Source organism: Mustela erminea, chromosome 14 (genome assembly GCF_009829155.1).
Source record: "Mustela erminea isolate mMusErm1 chromosome 14, mMusErm1.Pri, whole genome shotgun sequence".
NCBI lineage: Eukaryota > Metazoa > Chordata > Mammalia > Carnivora > Mustelidae > Mustela > Mustela erminea.
In genome coordinates this window covers 5,130,664-5,147,410 of record NC_045627.1, presented here as the reverse complement: position 1 = coordinate 5,147,410, position 16,747 = coordinate 5,130,664, and the positions used below count along the sequence as shown (strand labels likewise).

At 46.1% G+C, this 16,747-nt stretch overlaps 1 protein-coding gene across 1 annotated transcript in view; it reads right to left on the bottom strand.

Moving 5' to 3' along the window:
* The window catches only part of NTPCR (nucleoside-triphosphatase, cancer-related), a 40,066-nt gene extending 34,149 nt beyond the window's left edge, over positions 1 to 5,917 (bottom strand). Inside the window, exon 1 of the mRNA XM_032312901.1 lies at positions 5,751 to 5,917. Within this exon, the coding sequence (XP_032168792.1) occupies positions 5,751 to 5,784 (34 nt within the window). The 5' untranslated portion in view covers positions 5,785 to 5,917. The remainder of the gene's footprint in view (positions 1 to 5,750) is intronic.
* Between the last annotated feature and the right edge of the window lie 10,830 nt (positions 5,918 to 16,747).

Sequence of the window (16,747 nt, the reverse complement as noted above, 5' to 3'; positions counted from 1 at the left end):
CACGACTCTCACCACTCTTGTTCAACATAGTATTAGAAGTCCTAGCAACAGCAATCAGACAACAAAGGGAAATAAAAGGTATTCAAATTGGTAATGAAGAAGTCAAACTCTCTCTCTTTCCAGATAAAATGATTCTTTATATGGAAAACCCAAAAGACTCCACCCCCAAACTACTAGAACTCATACAGCAATTCAACAACGTGGCAGGATACAAAGTCAATGTACAGAAATCAATGGCTTTCTTATACACTAACAATGAAAATACAGAAAGGGAAATTAGAGAATCGATTCCATTTACTATAGCACCAAGAACCATAAGATACCTGGGAATAAACCTAACCAAAGAGGTAAAGGAGCTGTACTCAAGGAACTACAGAACACTCATGAAAAAAACTGAAGAAGACACAAAAAGATGGAAGACCATTCCATGCTCTTGGATCGGAAGACTAAACATTGCTAAAATGTCTATACTGCCTAGAGCAATCTATACTTTTAATGCTATTCTGATCAAAATTCCACCGGTATTCTTCAAAGAGCTGGAGCAAATAATCCAAAAATTTGTATGGAATCAGAAGAGACCCCGAATCGCTAAGGAAATGTTGAAAAACAAAAATAAAACTGGGGGCATCACGTTACCTGATTTCAAGCTTTACTACAAAACTGTGATCACCAAGACAGCATGGTACTGGCATAAAAACAGACACCTAGACCAGTGGAACAGAGTGGAGAGCCCAGATATGGACCCTCAACTCTATGGTCAAATAATCTTCGACAAAACAGGAAAAAATATACAGTGGAAAAAAGACAGTCTCTTCAATAAATGGTGCTGGGAAAACTGGGCAGCTATAGGTAGAAGAATGAAACTCGACCATTCTCTTACACCGTACACAAAGATAAACTCAAAATGGATAAAAGACCTCAACGTGAGACAGGAATCCATCAGAATCCTAGAGGAGAACATAGGCAGTAATCTCTTCGATATCAGCCACAGCAACTTCTTTCAAGATATGTCTCCAAAGGCAAAGGAAACAAAAGCGAAGATGAACTTTTGGGACTTCATCAAAATCAAAAGCTTCTGCACAGCAAAGGAAACAGTCAAGAAAACAAAGAGGCAACCCACGGAATGGGAGAAGATATTTGCAAACGACAGTACAGACAAAAGGTTGATATCCAGGATCTATAATGAACTCCTCAAACTCAACACACACAAAACAGACAATCATATCAAAAAAGGGCAGAAGATATGGACAGACACTTCTCCAATAAAGACATACAAATGGCTATGAGACACATGAAAAAATGTTCATCATCACTAGCCATCAGGGAGATTCAAATTAAAACTACATTGAGATATCACCTTACACCAGTGAGAATGGTCAAAATTAGCAAGACAGGAAAGAACACATGTTGGAGAGGATGTGGAGAAAGGGCAACCCTCTTACACTATTGGTGGGAATGCAAGTTGGTGCAGCCTCTTTGGAGAACAGTGTGGAGATTCCTCAAGAAATTAAAAATAGAACTTCCCTATGACCCTGCCATTGCACTCCTGGGTATTTACCCCAAAGATACAGATGTAGTGAAAAGAAGGGCCATCTGTACCCCAATGTTTATAGCAGCAATGGCCACGGTCGCCAAACTATGGAAAGAACCAAGATGCCCTTCAACAGATGAATGGATAAGGAAGATGTGGTCCATATACACTATGGAGTATTATGCCTCCATCAGAAAGGACGAATACCCAACTTTTGTAGCAACATGGATGGGACTGGAAGAGATTATGCTGAGTGAAATAAGTCAAGCAGAGAGAGTCAATTATCATATGGTTTCACTTATTTGTGGAGCATAACAAAAAGCATGGAGGACATGGGGAGTTAGAGAGAAGGGGGTTGGGGTAAATTGGAAGGGGAGGAGAATCATGAGAGACTATGGACTCTGAAAAACAATCTGAGGGGTTTGAAGTGGCGGGGGGGGCGGGTGGGAGGTCGGGGTACCAGGTGGTGGGTATTATAGAGGGCATGGATTGCATGGAGCACTGGGTGTGGTGAAAAAATAATGATACTGTTATGCTGAAAATAAATAAATGAAAAAATAAATAAATAAAGACTTTATTTATTTATGTCACAGGCAGAAATCACAAGTAGGCAGAGAGGCAGGCAGAGAGAGGAAGGGAAGCAGACTCCCTGTTGAGCAGAGAGCCAGATGTGGATCCCAGGACCCTGAGTCATGACCTGAGCTGAAGGCAGTGGCTTAACCTATTGAACCACCCAGGCACCCGAAAGATTTTATTTTTATTTATATGACAGGCAGAGATCACAAGTAGGCAGAGAGGCAGGCAGAGAGAGAAAAAGGGAAGCAGGCTCCCTGCCGAGCAGAGAGCCTGTTGCGGGGCTCAGTCCCAGGACCTTGAGATCATGACCTGAGCTGAAGGCAGAGGCTTTAATCCACTGAGCCACCCAGGCGCCCCTGGACCTATATTTAATTGTGGGAAGATCCCTATACTCCTTCATGGACTTAAATTACTCTGTCTCCCAAAAAAGTGTCTCTTAAATACCACAAACACCACAAGAAACAGCAGTTTTAAACTTTCTCACAAGAGTAATCCTAGCAGGTTGGCAACCCCATCTATGACCTCCGCCAGCGTCCCTAAGCATTCCCCTGGCCTGCCCCCCAACCCTTCCCCAAATTACAGCTTCTGCACCTTCACCCCCTCACCCACCTGGCCTGTTAACTACTCTGACTGGCTCTTGCTATGTGTTCACAAGCACCAACAGGTGTGAGCTGACAAAGTAACCCGTCCCTGTGGAGCCAGAGACTGTTCTAGCACACTCCACAAGCATTTCCTTGGTTAAATCCTCACAACTCCCCCTCTCAGGCAGTCACCATTCTTGTTCCTGGATTATAGATGAGGCCCAGAGAGGCTAGGTAACTTATCCAGGCTTACACAACTAGTAAGGATCATGCACGTTAATAGGAGCCTTGGAGTGTCCCCATGGCTTCGTTTCTATGAGCCTTGTTGCATACACACTGAAGGCAATGGCATCATGATGACCCAACATGGAAAAAGGGGAAACCTCTGGCAAGTCTGCAAGAGACTATTTCGAGACACCACAAAGTTGTAAATCATGTTATTTCTACAGCTGCCGACACAGTCATCAGGGTTCCTGAAGGACCCTTTTAAGCTTCCTTGAGATAAACGATAATCTGTTCTTTAATAAATCTCTCCTCTCAACTTCACACCAGCAGACAATGGTGGCTGGCCTTCTGGAACATGAACAGCAACCCAGCCACATGCTCCCTGGGGTTGGAAGAGAATGGTGTAGGTTTTTCATCCCAGCTCCATCCCCCAGTAACTGCCACCTTCAGAAAGTCCCTGAAGAACCTGGTTAATGCCGGCCAGTGGCACTGGTGGGTATGTAAGCTTGTACTTTTCTGAACGGCAGCTTCAGTATGTCTTCCACAGCACACAGCAATTCTATCGTTGTGAATTCCCTCCACAAAAATTTGACCGCAGCACAAAGATATATGAAAAGGTATTTACGTCAGTATTCACTGTAATGGCAAGATACAGAAAGCAATCTATATGCTGATCAGTAAGGGAGTGTTAAATTATGGTACTACGTGCATAGACGCAGGAAAGCCAAGCAGCCATTAAAGGGAATACTGTTTACCTGATGTATCAGCACAGAAAGTAGACCACAATATGTGGAGAGATGGAGAAAGAGCAGGTTAAGACACAGCAGGCATATACAGTGGTATTCCACTAAGCTTAAAAAAAAAAAAGTAAGTATATGTATCTACACAAGGAAATTTCGAGAAGGAATTGGGAAGGGTCACAGCACTTATTTCTGTACATAGCAATTCTATGTGATTGTCACGTTCTTCTGTCAAACTTTTTTTTTTTGTCTTATATTAAGTGGGTTTTACTCTAAATGTAAAAAAAAATAAAGCTGTTGCATTTTGAAGATGGTAACACAGAGCCACTGTAATAAAGGGGGCTCTGTGTGTCCTGCATATTGGCTGGGACACGGGGAAGTAACAGGAGGCACTGGCTCAAGACCCTTCCTCCTAAGCTCTAGAATCTTCTTTCAGTTAATTTTTCATCTCCATCCATTCAGCCGCTACCCTCGCACTGTCTACACTAAGAGGTAATCGATGCTGAAGGAAACCCCAAAATGACAGCTCCACACACCACAGAGTCAAGATGAGCAGGTCGGACAGAACCCTTTTTGTTCTAGTTCTCTCAGAAGAGTGACCGTGAGATAAAGATTCAACTGCAGGTAGTTTAATTTGGAAAGTGACCCCATGACCCTATGGGAAATAAGTGCGTTATCTCTGCTCAGCGGGGAGACTGCTTCCTCCTCTCTCTCTCTCTGCCTGCCTCTCTGCCTACTTGGATCTGTCAAATAAATAAATAAAAATCTTAAAAAAACAAAACAAAACCAAAAACAAACAAAAAAAACCCTGACAGTAACTCCAAAGGGGAAAAAAAGTACATAAAAGGAAAAGAAAACTACAGATTACTGACCACGTGGCTTTTCTGGGACTAGCTTTTACATGTACTGGGCTAAGAAAGATGACAAAATAACTGCACTAGGAAGATGGAGAGGGTGACCAGGTTTTAACACAGGCTCAGGAGAACTATACTGTGGAATTGAGTCTTTCAACTGTGGGCACACGAGACTTTTATAAAAAAGGAAACAGGAAGAGCCAATGTTGACCTGGCCAACCTCTGTCCCCAGTCACTTGCAGGACCCAGGGCAGGTGCTAACACAGTAACAGATCACTTCTGTTATGAAACACGTAGGTGTCTTGGGGCCAGCCCGCTGAGCAAATGCCATTCCCAGTTTCAAATAAAGGACCGACAAATAAGTCGAAAGACAGTCCTGTGCCAGGTCAGGGAGTCCTTTGGATGTCAGCCATTCCTCCAACCACCACCGCACTCCTCACGGCTTCCCCTCTGCTTGGTAACAATAAAATTTCGAAGTCCACGATATTATTAAGTGTGGCCTTTCCTGCTTAAGGCAAAACGTAACCATTAAAATCACGTGAAAGACAATTCCAGGCCCGGAATGACCTCCTCCTCCAGGCTCCTCTGTGGGAACAGGATGCCATCCACTCGCAGCCCCGCAGGGTTGAGGGCTTCGCCAAAGACTGGCATCAGGAGGGCCTGGCACGGACACAGGATCTGAGACGGGCTTCACACCCTGCAGCCTCGCCCCTGCAGGAGCCTGGGAGGGGGCAGGTCTCCTCTTGGGTTTCACTACCCTTCAGGCGAACACCCGCGCTTCCCTCCCCGAGTGGGGTCCGGACCCCCAGCACCTGCAGCGCGCACGGGCAATACCGACAGAGACGGGCCTTGTCCTGTCAGTGCCCGCGCGGCAGGCGGCCTGAAACACCAATGGCGCCCACCGCAAGTTGGGTGCCACGGAGCGACCCTGCCGCCGCGGCCCGCTCTCCCACACCGTCACAGAGAAGCCCGCGCCCGCCACCCAACCGCAACTTTCTTCTTAACCAGCGTCCGCCTCGTTTCTAATCCGATCTTCCGTACTGAAAATCGCGCTTTCAGGGAAGCGGCACGCAGGCTTCCGCTCACGAGCCTGTAATTTCGGTCGGGCGCTTCAGCGGCCACAGCCAGAGCCCTGCAGCCCGCCGCGCCTCCCCGAGAGCACGAGTCGCCTCCACCCCGCGCGCCCGCGCCCCCCGTGCCTACCCCCGCGGTCCCCCCGAAGCGAACACCTGGGCAGGGTTACCTGGAGGCCCAGTCAGGAACACGTGCCGGGCCATACCGGTGGGCCCGCGTGGGGGTCGCGACCTGGGTCGGGGTCGGGGTCGCGGGCTGGGTCCCGCCCCCCAGCGGAACCTAGGCCCCGCCTCCGCCGGCCGGAAGCGCCGCCTTCGCGACTGCGCATGCGCCTCAGGGTCCCGCTTCGGTCCGGTCCTGTACTTCCCCCGGGCTCATCCTTCGCACATGCGCTTTGGGTTTTCGGTCTCGGCGCGCGCAAATGTCGGTCCCTAGAAGGATCGGGAGGTTGTTGATCCCGTTCTCTCCCGGTTGATGGGTTTGAGCCTCAATGTCTGGCTCATGCAGGGTGACTCCAAGGAGACGTGCGCGAGAATGTCTATCACTAAGCGGTGCTGCAGCACCTGAGCACCATCCCTTGCCGCTGACGTCCAGACCTGCGAGCTGAAATTCCCCCAGGCTGCGGGGACAGCCCCTTCTACAAGTTTGGTCTCAGGACCCTTCTTTCAAGGGGAAGAGGCTTTTACCCATTCTAATCTGCCCAGCGCTGTCAACCACAGCTGCCAGTAGAATTACCCGATTAAACGGGTTTGATGCCTGAGCTCTACATCCCTAAAATTTGGAGTGTTTGATCTTGGGTGTGTCCTGAGTATCTGGGTCTTTTTTGTTGTTTCGAACTCCCCAGCAATTTCTCAAGTCCAGTGGGGTTGAGAACCACTTGATCAGGCAGACTTCCCAACCTCAGTCGTGCATATGACACCAGAAGTTGTTCTTTCTTACCTCTGTACCTTAAGTGGAAACCAACGCAAGACCCAGCTGGAGGGTCTCGCTGTACAAAGAATTAAGTGGCTTTCCCTCACTCACTTAACCACTTGTAGTGTTTCAGCCGGAGAAATGAAGTGGCAATGGCCTTGGGCCAAATTTACCTGTAAACTCTTTCAGCCTGACACATGTACGATTTGACTTGCGATCAATCATTCTCCATCCTGGCCGAGAAAGCAATTTCACTGAGTGCTCAACTTAATTGGTTTGTGCCCACACAGGCCCTCCAGGGCTCCCCTTAGTCTGCTATATACATCAGTCAGATGGTCTCAGTTTCTTAGCTATTTAAAAAGTAATCATCTAAAAAATAAGAATTGTACTGTGCAGCTCTTACCATCATTTTGGCAACATTTATAAAGCTGCATCACTCATAATGTAGGGCCTTTCATCTACATTTATCTTTAACCTATGCAAACTGGAGTCAAGAACAGCTGATGTAGCCAAGTAAACCCATAATAGTAGTTTCCAAAAGAAAGGAAACATGTACACTGTCATAAATACACTCGTTTTTATAAAAAAAAATTCAATCGGAAACACTTAAATGTTAATTATGTAAAAATTTCCATCATTGGAAAACCATTTATAATTCATAAGGATTGCTAGGAGTTGGATTATTTTTCTTTTGATGTTCTACCTGGCATACTGGTAACTAATAATGGGCATCAGTTTAGGTAGCTCAAGGAACATACAGTTTCCAGATGTAGAGAATTGATGCCTTAGAGAACAAAAAGAATATTCTTCTGTAATTGGATGTGGGTTCTTTCCCACTAAAAACGATTTATTTGGGTGGTGATTACATGGTGTCTTAACTTCATGATAATCCACTGATTTGAGTCTTTTGATTTGTACAGTTTCCTCTATGTGTTATACATCAATAACATGAAATAATTTATATTAGAGAATAGTTAGAAACATATTTCAGAATAAATAGGTGATTAAAGTATTGTGCTGAGTCTAACTTTTGCTTACAATTGAACCATGGGATAATTACGTAAGGAACAGGTGATTTCAATTCTTTCTTCCTGCGGCACCTAGGAGTGGTCTCCCTTTTGGCAAGACGCAGTATAGTGCTTTATTAAAACAGTTTTTAAGTACGTGCTTAAATTTTCCATGATTTCAGAATTCTGAAAGTCCTAAAAACACAGATGTTTTTGTTTGTTTGTTTGTTTTCATAGCTCTGCTTTGCCAAGACTGTCTTAGTTTTTTTTTTTTTTTTAAGATTTTATTTATTCGACAGAGAGAAATCACAAGTAGGCAGAGAGGCAGAGAGAGAGAGAGAGAGAGGAAGCAGGCTCCCCGCAGAGCAGAGAACCCGACATGGGGCTCGATCCCAGGACCCTGGGATCATGACCCGAGCGGAAGGCAGAGACTTTAACCCACTGAGCCACCCAGGAGCCCCGGGACTCTCTTAGTTTTAAAATTGTTTTTGGAACCCCTTCTGTCCTGGGCAAACCAGGATGGCTGGTTGTTCTACAGCTGAAGGACAGAGGAGCATTTAAGAAGCAAAGCAAAGGGCAAAGCAAAGGTTGAATGCTTGTGTCCTCCCAAAATTTATATGTTGAAAATTAATGTCCAAAGTGATGGTGTTAGGAGGTGGGGCCTTTGGGAAGCGATTAGGTCATGAAGGTGGAGGCCTTGTGAATGGGACTGTGAATGAGACCCCGGAGAGATGCTTAGTCCCTTCCACTATAATCCCTCCCTCACACTCTTGAGGACCCTAGAGAAGTCTACCACCCAGAAGAGCGCCCTCACCCAATCATGGCACTCTAATCTCAGACGTTCGGCCTCCAGAACTGTGAGAAGTGTCTATTATTTATAAGTCATCCAGTCTGTGTTGTGTTATAGCAAAGGTAACAGACTAAGGCACTATGCGAAAGGTTTTCTTCTTTAAGAGTTCAGTTGCTCTGAACATAGGATCCTATTCCGGAAGAACTTACCTTGTCAGTAAATAACTGAAAAGCCTATTTAACAGTCTGTAGGTAAAGCCTGCTCTGTTGGTCCTCCTGGCCTCCTCACTATAGGGACCCCGGGACGGCTTTACACCCTCAACACCCGCTCTCCCTGCCCAGCATGACCAGATGTTTCCCCCACATCACACACACACACCCCCTCAGACTGGTGTCCAGGGGCCTCTCTCCGGCCTGGATACAGAACAAAGGTTCCGACATGTAGTTTGTGATGGGTCCTGAGCACAAGAAAACTGAGACCAGAACACAGATTAGGCTACCGGGGATGTGAAAAGAAGAAAGTGGTTAAATCAAAAGTGGTAACCAGGGACACCTGGGTGGCTCAGTTGGTTAAGCAGCTGCCTTCGGCTCAGGTCATGATCCCAGCATCCTGGGATCAAGTCCCACATCGGGCTCCTTGCTCAGCGGGGAGCCTGCTTCTCCCTCTGCCTCTGCCTGCCATTCTGTCTGCCTGTGCTCGCTCTCTCCCTCTCTCTCTCTCTGATAAATAAATAAAATCTTTAAAAAAAAAAAAAAGTGGTAACCATGTTTTGCGCCCAGCATGTATTTCCCCACATGGAAATAGCACCTGATCTACCCTCTTGGCACCAGGGTTTCTGCATGCCCAGTCCCCAGGACTGAAGAGTTGATTTCCTTCCCCACCCTTTCCCACCAGGTGGGAGGGCGGGGTAGAGGCACGTGACTTGGCCCTGGCCAATGAGAGCATTCCATCTTTCTCGTTCAGTGATTGGTTCCAGGAAACACATGATCCTAGTGAACCCAGAGGCACATAAACCTAAATCTTTTATCTGACACGTTCCTCTTCCTTTTAACCATGTCATTTCCTGGACCTCAGGATTGAGGACAGCCACCAGCCAGTGTGACTAAAGCAGAAGGACAAGGGGAGGTTTGGGGACCCCTCCCTCTCTCCCCAGTCAGCTCTTACCGTGCAAGACAGGCTCCAATGTCCCTGCTCAGGGAAAGCTTTTCTGATTCATCTGGCCCCTCACCAGCACCCCATGTCGTGACACCACAAGGATCTGTTTATATACGCCTCTTCTCCTGCCACCTAAAAGGCAAGATCCTGTGGGATCATTTCTTATCCATCTCTTTTTATACACAACATGCCATATAGAAGTTAGCACATTCCCCTACCCACTAAGTGCCAGGAACAGTTCTAGGTGCTGGGGGACACAGCAGTAAAGAAAACAGAGTCTGTCATGGTGTAAGTCATGTTCTAGTGTGGAAAGACAAACAAATAGACAAGGTATATAGACAGAAAGCCACGAGGTGGTAAGGGCATGGAAAAAAATTTTTTAAGAATGGGGAATGCAAAGGGTGTGTGTGCATTTTACAGAGGGTGATCGAGGAAGATATCCCTGAGAAGATACTTCCTGAGCAGAGCTCTGAAGGAAGCGAGCCTTGTAGAAGAAGTCTGGGGGGTGGCAGTTTAGAAAGACAGATCAGGGTGTGCAAAGGTCCTGAGGCACGAGTGCTTGACTGAAGAAGGGACAGCAAAAGCCAGTGTGGCTGGAGAAGACTGGGAGAGGCAGGTGGGTCAGAGATGAAGTCCAAGTGGCAGTGGGGGCCCAGATCGTTCAGGCTTTATAGGGTTTGGTGAGGACTCTGGCTTTTACTCTAGCAGAGTGGGAAAGCCACTGGAGGGTTTTGAACAGAGGAGTAGCATTATCTAAGTTATTTTTAGGAGAAGATCCTCAGACATCTGTGTGGAAAATAGATTTCAGATGGGCAGGGTGGAAGCAGGGAGACTGTCAGAAGGCTACTGTAACAATTCAGATGAGAGATGATCATGCGTTCACTGACCCATAAAATAGTTGCTTGGTAAATGGTTTATTTTATTTTATTTTGTGTAAGTGAGTGAATAAGAATACCATTCCCACAGACAGCACCAGCCTGTCAAGGAAGGAGTAGAGCAATGGCAGAGGGGCAGGAGATTCACACAGGCTTTCCCAGCCTTGCAGAGTTGGTATAATTGAGGTAATATTGACCAGTCATGCTCAGGTAGTAATATCCCCGTAGTTGTCACAAGATTTTCTTGACCAAGTTGGACAGGGCACTCACATCCTACCTCACATCCTTTCTAATACAGATGATGGGGTTGGTTAGTGTCCATAAGTATGGGGACAGCAAAGCCCCACTAGAAAGCCCCAGTCACAGCTCTGCGGTACCCCATTAGGGTCAAACACATCCATCCACCTCTCTTTGCCAAGGTCACCTGAAATTATAGAGGTTGATTTGGGGAGGGAGTGCCAGTGCACTGGGTAGAAGAATTGCTCTGAGGAGCTCCCAGATGTAGTGTGGGGAGAAGCAGCAGTCCTACTTGTTGGACAAATAACCCCTCAAATTCCCTGTCCCTCAAACTTTATCCACAATGTATATAGTTTATATGAAATTACCTTTAAGTGGACCCTAAGCCAGAAAGGAAAGGCGACCTCACTCCTACAACCTCAAAAACCTGAATTTTGTTGAAAATAAGGATAAGTTTGAGTGTGGATTTCCCTCAGAGCCCCCAAATGAGAACTCAGCCCAACACACACCTTCTGGGCAGAAAAACCAGCTACACTAGTGACTGGATTTTTGGCCTCCAGAGCTGTTAGCTTATAAAGGAGTGGGATCGTAAATTGTTGAATTTGTGGTAATTTGTGACCCAGCAATGGAACCGGATAGACCATGTGAGCACTCACCTGTGTCCCCATCCTAGAACTTTCCAGGCCAGCTTCAGTCCTGGCATGTTATACCTGGAGGCATAGGGGGGACATAGACTGTACCTTCCAACTGGATAATTGTTAAAGAATTTGCGAATGTATTTTAAAACTATCTTAAAATTGACCACCCATGAACTAAACACTTGATCAATATTAATGCCCTGCATTTTTATATGTCCTATAAGCAGAGATTGTCACACCCTCACTTTATAGCTAAATCAAGCCTTAGAGAAAGAGTGACTTTCCTAACCAAAGTCAGAAAACTCTTAGATTCCAAGGGTGAGACCAGAATCAGATTTGGTGGCTTTGAAATCATCCTGTGTTACACAATGACTTTTGTGACAGACTTTGTCTAGGGTTTTCATTTTCGCATAGGGGCAGTGTACCTTGATTCCTTTCCCATCACCCCTTCCTAACACCTTGTGTGGTCTGAAAGCCAGTGGGGTTGGATGTATGAAGTGTCAGTTTGTGACAGAGAAGTAATTGGGGGCATTTTAAGGCAAGTTCTGTTCTTACGCCCTATAAATAACACCCTACTGGCTAGGGAAGCAACGATCCTGGATACTTGATTTTGGTCACCACAGTGTGAGATAGGGCAAATTTTCATACAGATGAGGACAGACAGAAGCCACTCTACCTAAAGACCCTACCTCTAGTCCTTATTTCATGATGATACTCCAAACAGAGGCAAGAGTCGATAGAGTAATGAGTTAGTGGGAAAGCACTCAAGGTCTGGTCCTGTTTACTGTTCCATAGACCCTCATGTTTGAGGAGCTGAGTGTAATTGGCTTCTTGGCTTCCCTGCCTGGAAATAACTCAGCAAGATATCAAGAGCGCTCTCATACCACCTTGGTGGAGGAGAGTAGAGATGACAGTATTGCTGTAGGGAAGGACTTGTCCAACAATGGGTTTCCTAGAGCTCCTGCTTGGTAGGGAGGAGGTGCAAAATATTCTCACATGTGCAGAGGAATCATGTGCTCTCAGTCACAGGGCCTTTGCATATGCTATTTCTTCTGTCTTTAAGTCTCTCTCTGTCCCTTATCATCTTCCCCAAGCTAACATTTATTCATCATTCCCAATTCCCCAGAACATGCCAAATGCCCCTGATATAGTTCCTTTAGCTTCCCGAACTTCCAGTTCATTTTACTGACCATAGTCATAACTGAATAATTAGTTACTTAAATTAATGTAATGACTTTCTCCTCTGCTGGAATAAAAATGAGAGAGGGGACTGAATAAGACTTATTCACCACTCTATCCCCAGCATCTAGGTGTTCAGTAAATGTTTGCTAAGTAAATGAGTTTCTAACTTATTTTTCAGTGCAATATTTTTGAAAATCTTCCTCTCTGTTAAAGATATTTGGGAAAGAAATACAAGTCAATGGTAGCAACTTACTGCTCATAACGGCATTTTGAAGAAATAAAATGTCATTATCATCAATTGTATTTCTTACCTCTGCTTACAGAGGGTGACATGTATACAATAGGCTCTTTGACCTAAAAATACATATAATCTATTTTGGAAACCAGGCCAACACACTCAACACAATTAGGTAATGACAAAAAAGGAAACCTGTACAAAAATCAGTACTATGGACACCTTATAACATTAGTGTGGCTACTAGTAAACAAATAAATAAACAAACAAACAAAAACAGAAAAGAACAAGTGTTGGCAAGGATGTGGAAAAACTGGACCCCTCATGCACTGTTGGTGGGAATACAATATGGGGCAGCCACTGGAGAAAACAGTACGACAATTCCTTCAAAAATTAGAATTACCACCAAATCCAGTAATTCCATTCTCAGTTTATATCCAAAGGAACTGAAAGCAGAGACTTGAAGAGAGATTTGTACAGCCATGTTCACTGTAGCACTGTTCACAACAGAGAGTCGGTGGAAGCAACTCAAGTGTCCACGAATGGATGAATGGATCAACCATGTGGTCTGTCTGCAAAATGGAACATTAGTGAGTCTTCAGAAGGCACTAAATTCCAACATGTGGTAGAACATGGATGAACCTGGAGGACGTTGTGCTGTATGAAGTGAGGCAAACATAAAAAGACAAACAGAATTCACCCTTGAATGACACAGGAGTTAGGGGTACCACCCCCCTGAGCAAGTAAATACCCACTATGACTTCTGACTCCCAAATTTAACTACTAACAGCCTCCTATTGACTGAAAATACAAGTAGTCCACTAACACTTACTTTGTATGTTACATATACCACATACTGTGTTCTTACAATAAAGTGAGATGGAGGATACAAAGTGTTGTTAAGAAAATCATAAGGGGGTGCCTGGGTGGCTCAGTGGGTTAAGCCTCCGCTCAGGTCATGATCCCGGGGTCCTGCGTTTGAGCCCCACATCCCACTACTTGCTCAGTAGGGTGTCTGCTCCTCCTTCTGCGTCTCCCCCAACTCATACTCTCTCTCTCTCAAATAAATAAAAATCTTAAAAAAAAAGAAAATCATAAGGAAAAGAAAATACATTTACAGTACTGAACCATAAAAAATCCACGTATAAGTGAGCCTCTTTAACAGAAACAGAGTTTGAGCTTTGCAAGATGGAAAGAGTTCTGTGCGTGGGTGGTTACAGAACACCGTGAATGTACTTCATGCCGCGGAACCACACACTTAAAAACGGTTAAGACGGTGCATTTCGTGTTATGTGTATTTGACCATAATTAAGTTTTTAAAAAAATCAGTATGTAGAAAGTCAGGCAAAAGAGAAGAGATTGGTAAGGGCTGGGGTGGTCAGAGAAGGGGTTTTGAGTGGGGCTGCAGGGGACACATCGCCAACGGGATGAGCACGGGAAGGGGAGGCAAGCCAAGGGGCAGATCTTCACTAATTGTGAGTAACTCCCATGTTCAAGGGCAGAGCTTCTGTCCAGTGGGGGCTTTCACGGTAGCTGGAATCCTGGCAAACTGATACCTGAATTTAAAGGCTGGAGAAGATCCTTGAAAGGAAGAGCTCCAGGGCCTCCCTCTGATGCCTCCCCCCGGCACCGACCCAGGCCTGGTTATGATGAGGACATGCGTGTCCCCTCCTTGTTCCTAGAAAACAGCTCCCGCTGGAGACTTCCGGCACAGACAGCTGGGAGATCCAGGACTCTGCTCCTTTCTTACAGCTCCCTCAAGTCCGAGTGAGTCTGAAGGGCTGACAGAGGGCTTTGGAGGACCATTCTCCCCATTGTGCAGACTGGGAGGCAAGGAAGCCAGGGTGGGAGGAGCTGTGGGAAAAAAATAGGACTAGTGTGGCGGAGCGTGAGCTCGTGGGTCCAAGGAGTTCTGGGTGTGTAGTGTCTCACTGGTTCTTTGGGCCCCGGCGTCCATGACAGAAAAATAAAAATAAAATTCCTGACCAGCAGGACACTCACATGTGCAGTAAGAAGGATGTGAGATTATTCATAGAGAAGCTTGTACAAAGGCTGAAGTCAATCAAGGTGCCTACCTGCCCGGAAGGGGAACATGCTAGGTACATAACTGGCACTTTGTCTTAGGACTTTTACTGTCCCCATGAAGCATTTCTTTTTTTATTTATTTATTTATTTATTTATTTATTTGTCATAGAGAGAGAAGCGAGAGCAAGCACAGGCAGAGGCAGAGGGAGAAGCAGGCTCCCTGCCAAGCAAGGAGCCCGATATGGGACTCGATCCCAGGATGCTGGGATCATGACCTGAGCCGAAGGCAGCCGCTTAACCAACTGAGCCACCCAGGCGTCCCCCCATGAAGCATTTCTTAAACTTGTGTTTATACATCAGGGCTGTCCCCCACACCCCTGCTTTTCTAATTTGTCATCATGTAAAATTTCAACCACGTAAAAATGTGGAGAGAGTTGAATCAGAATTCCTGCAGGCCCAAACCCTGCTTAAGTGATTATGGGTCACCTCATGGCTAATAGGATTTTTTCTGTGCCCCCGCAACCTGCCTTTCCCTCCTCGGGCTTTTTTCCAAGCAAAATATCAGACCTCACACGATTTCATCAACAAATGTGTTATGTGCCAGGTGCTGAGCTGCACTCTTACAGACATGATCCCTTTCTGTTTTCCTGAATTCAACACTGATTTTCGCTGCCTAGCACGTATACCCTTTTTCATGTCTGGGGGACCTGGGGGGCCAGAGTGGGCCAGCTGTCCTGTGAGATTCCTCTCGAGTCGTCCCTGAGCCCCCATTGGAGTCCCCCATGAACACGCGGAGGCCAGAAAGAAGCTAGGTTTGTAGACTGCAGCAGAGAAACCAGAAACCTACTCCTTGTAATGAGCCCCCAAATCGCAGGCACCCAGAGCCAACCCTGCCTCAGGGCATATGAGAGTGTAAAGCCCTCATGTCACTTAAGTCATTGGCAATCAGAAAAATTTTCACTGATAGGAAGGAAAGATACTACTGAGTAATATAAAATAAAGGAACAGTGTAGGATATTACAAGTATAATGGGATTACAACTACACGGAAATGAAATGAAATTCAAAACGGCTGCATGAAAAAATGGTTGGGAAGAAGTAATCCAAAATTAGGCGTGGTGCAGATGAAAGTGGGAAAATGAGTTCACTTCCATCATTATACTTGTCAATATTTGGTGTTTTCCCAATAATGAATAATGTTTTTGAAAATGTACACATATACAACCCCCCCCCCAACACAGGCAATGTTGTGGGGTTTAGGCACAGCCAGGAATTAGGGCTCTAATTCCCCACAAGTGCACTGCATCAGGCGAAGAAAGCACATCCTCTGGCTTGCTCTAATGCATAACTTGATAATTCGATTTTATTTCCCTATTTGTGAGGGCTTCCTTGAAATCCAAATGTGTTCTGTTTGTATCCGTCACCCAGTGCGGCGCAGTCACTGCTCTGAAAATGGCTAGTACAGAAGGGGTTGGCATGGCTGCAAGCGTCTAGATGGGCTCTGCGCAGTGACCCGGGACAGCAGCTCCAAGTTTACAGGGACACCGGAGATGCACAAGGAGATGCGGAGCAGCGCCCGCGGGCACGTGTGCGCACGCACAGACCTGACCACGGTCAAAATTCTGCTGCAGCCGCGGCCCCTCCTCAGATCAGTTGCCTGTCCCAGCTCGACTCAGGGGGTGCCGTGCGCCACCCCCCGTACTGCGCTGCCTCTGCAGAACCAGAAGCTCCTCAAAAAGGACCTGGTCACGGACTCCGCAAATACTTGAGGACCGGAAGCCTAACTAGCACCTCTGCTACATTAGTCCTGGGGGAGCCCCAAAGTGAGGGCACTTATCCCAGCAGCATTGCAATGGAAACAAAAGTCACAGAATCTGAAGCCATGTTTTCTGTAGTCTTTATGGAAATTTAGGGAACAGACGGCCCAGAATTGGAAGAAGGGGCTGGAGGATAAAGGTGGTCAGTGTCTCCGGATGCAGTGTTGGGGGATGCGGAGTGCGTGACCCAAGGCAGCAGGACGCCTGGGTTTGAAGTATGCACCGGCACCCCCATTTGCTAGAAAACACAGGTAGACAAGGCATATTGTTTTTTAGCCATTTAATATTCGAGAC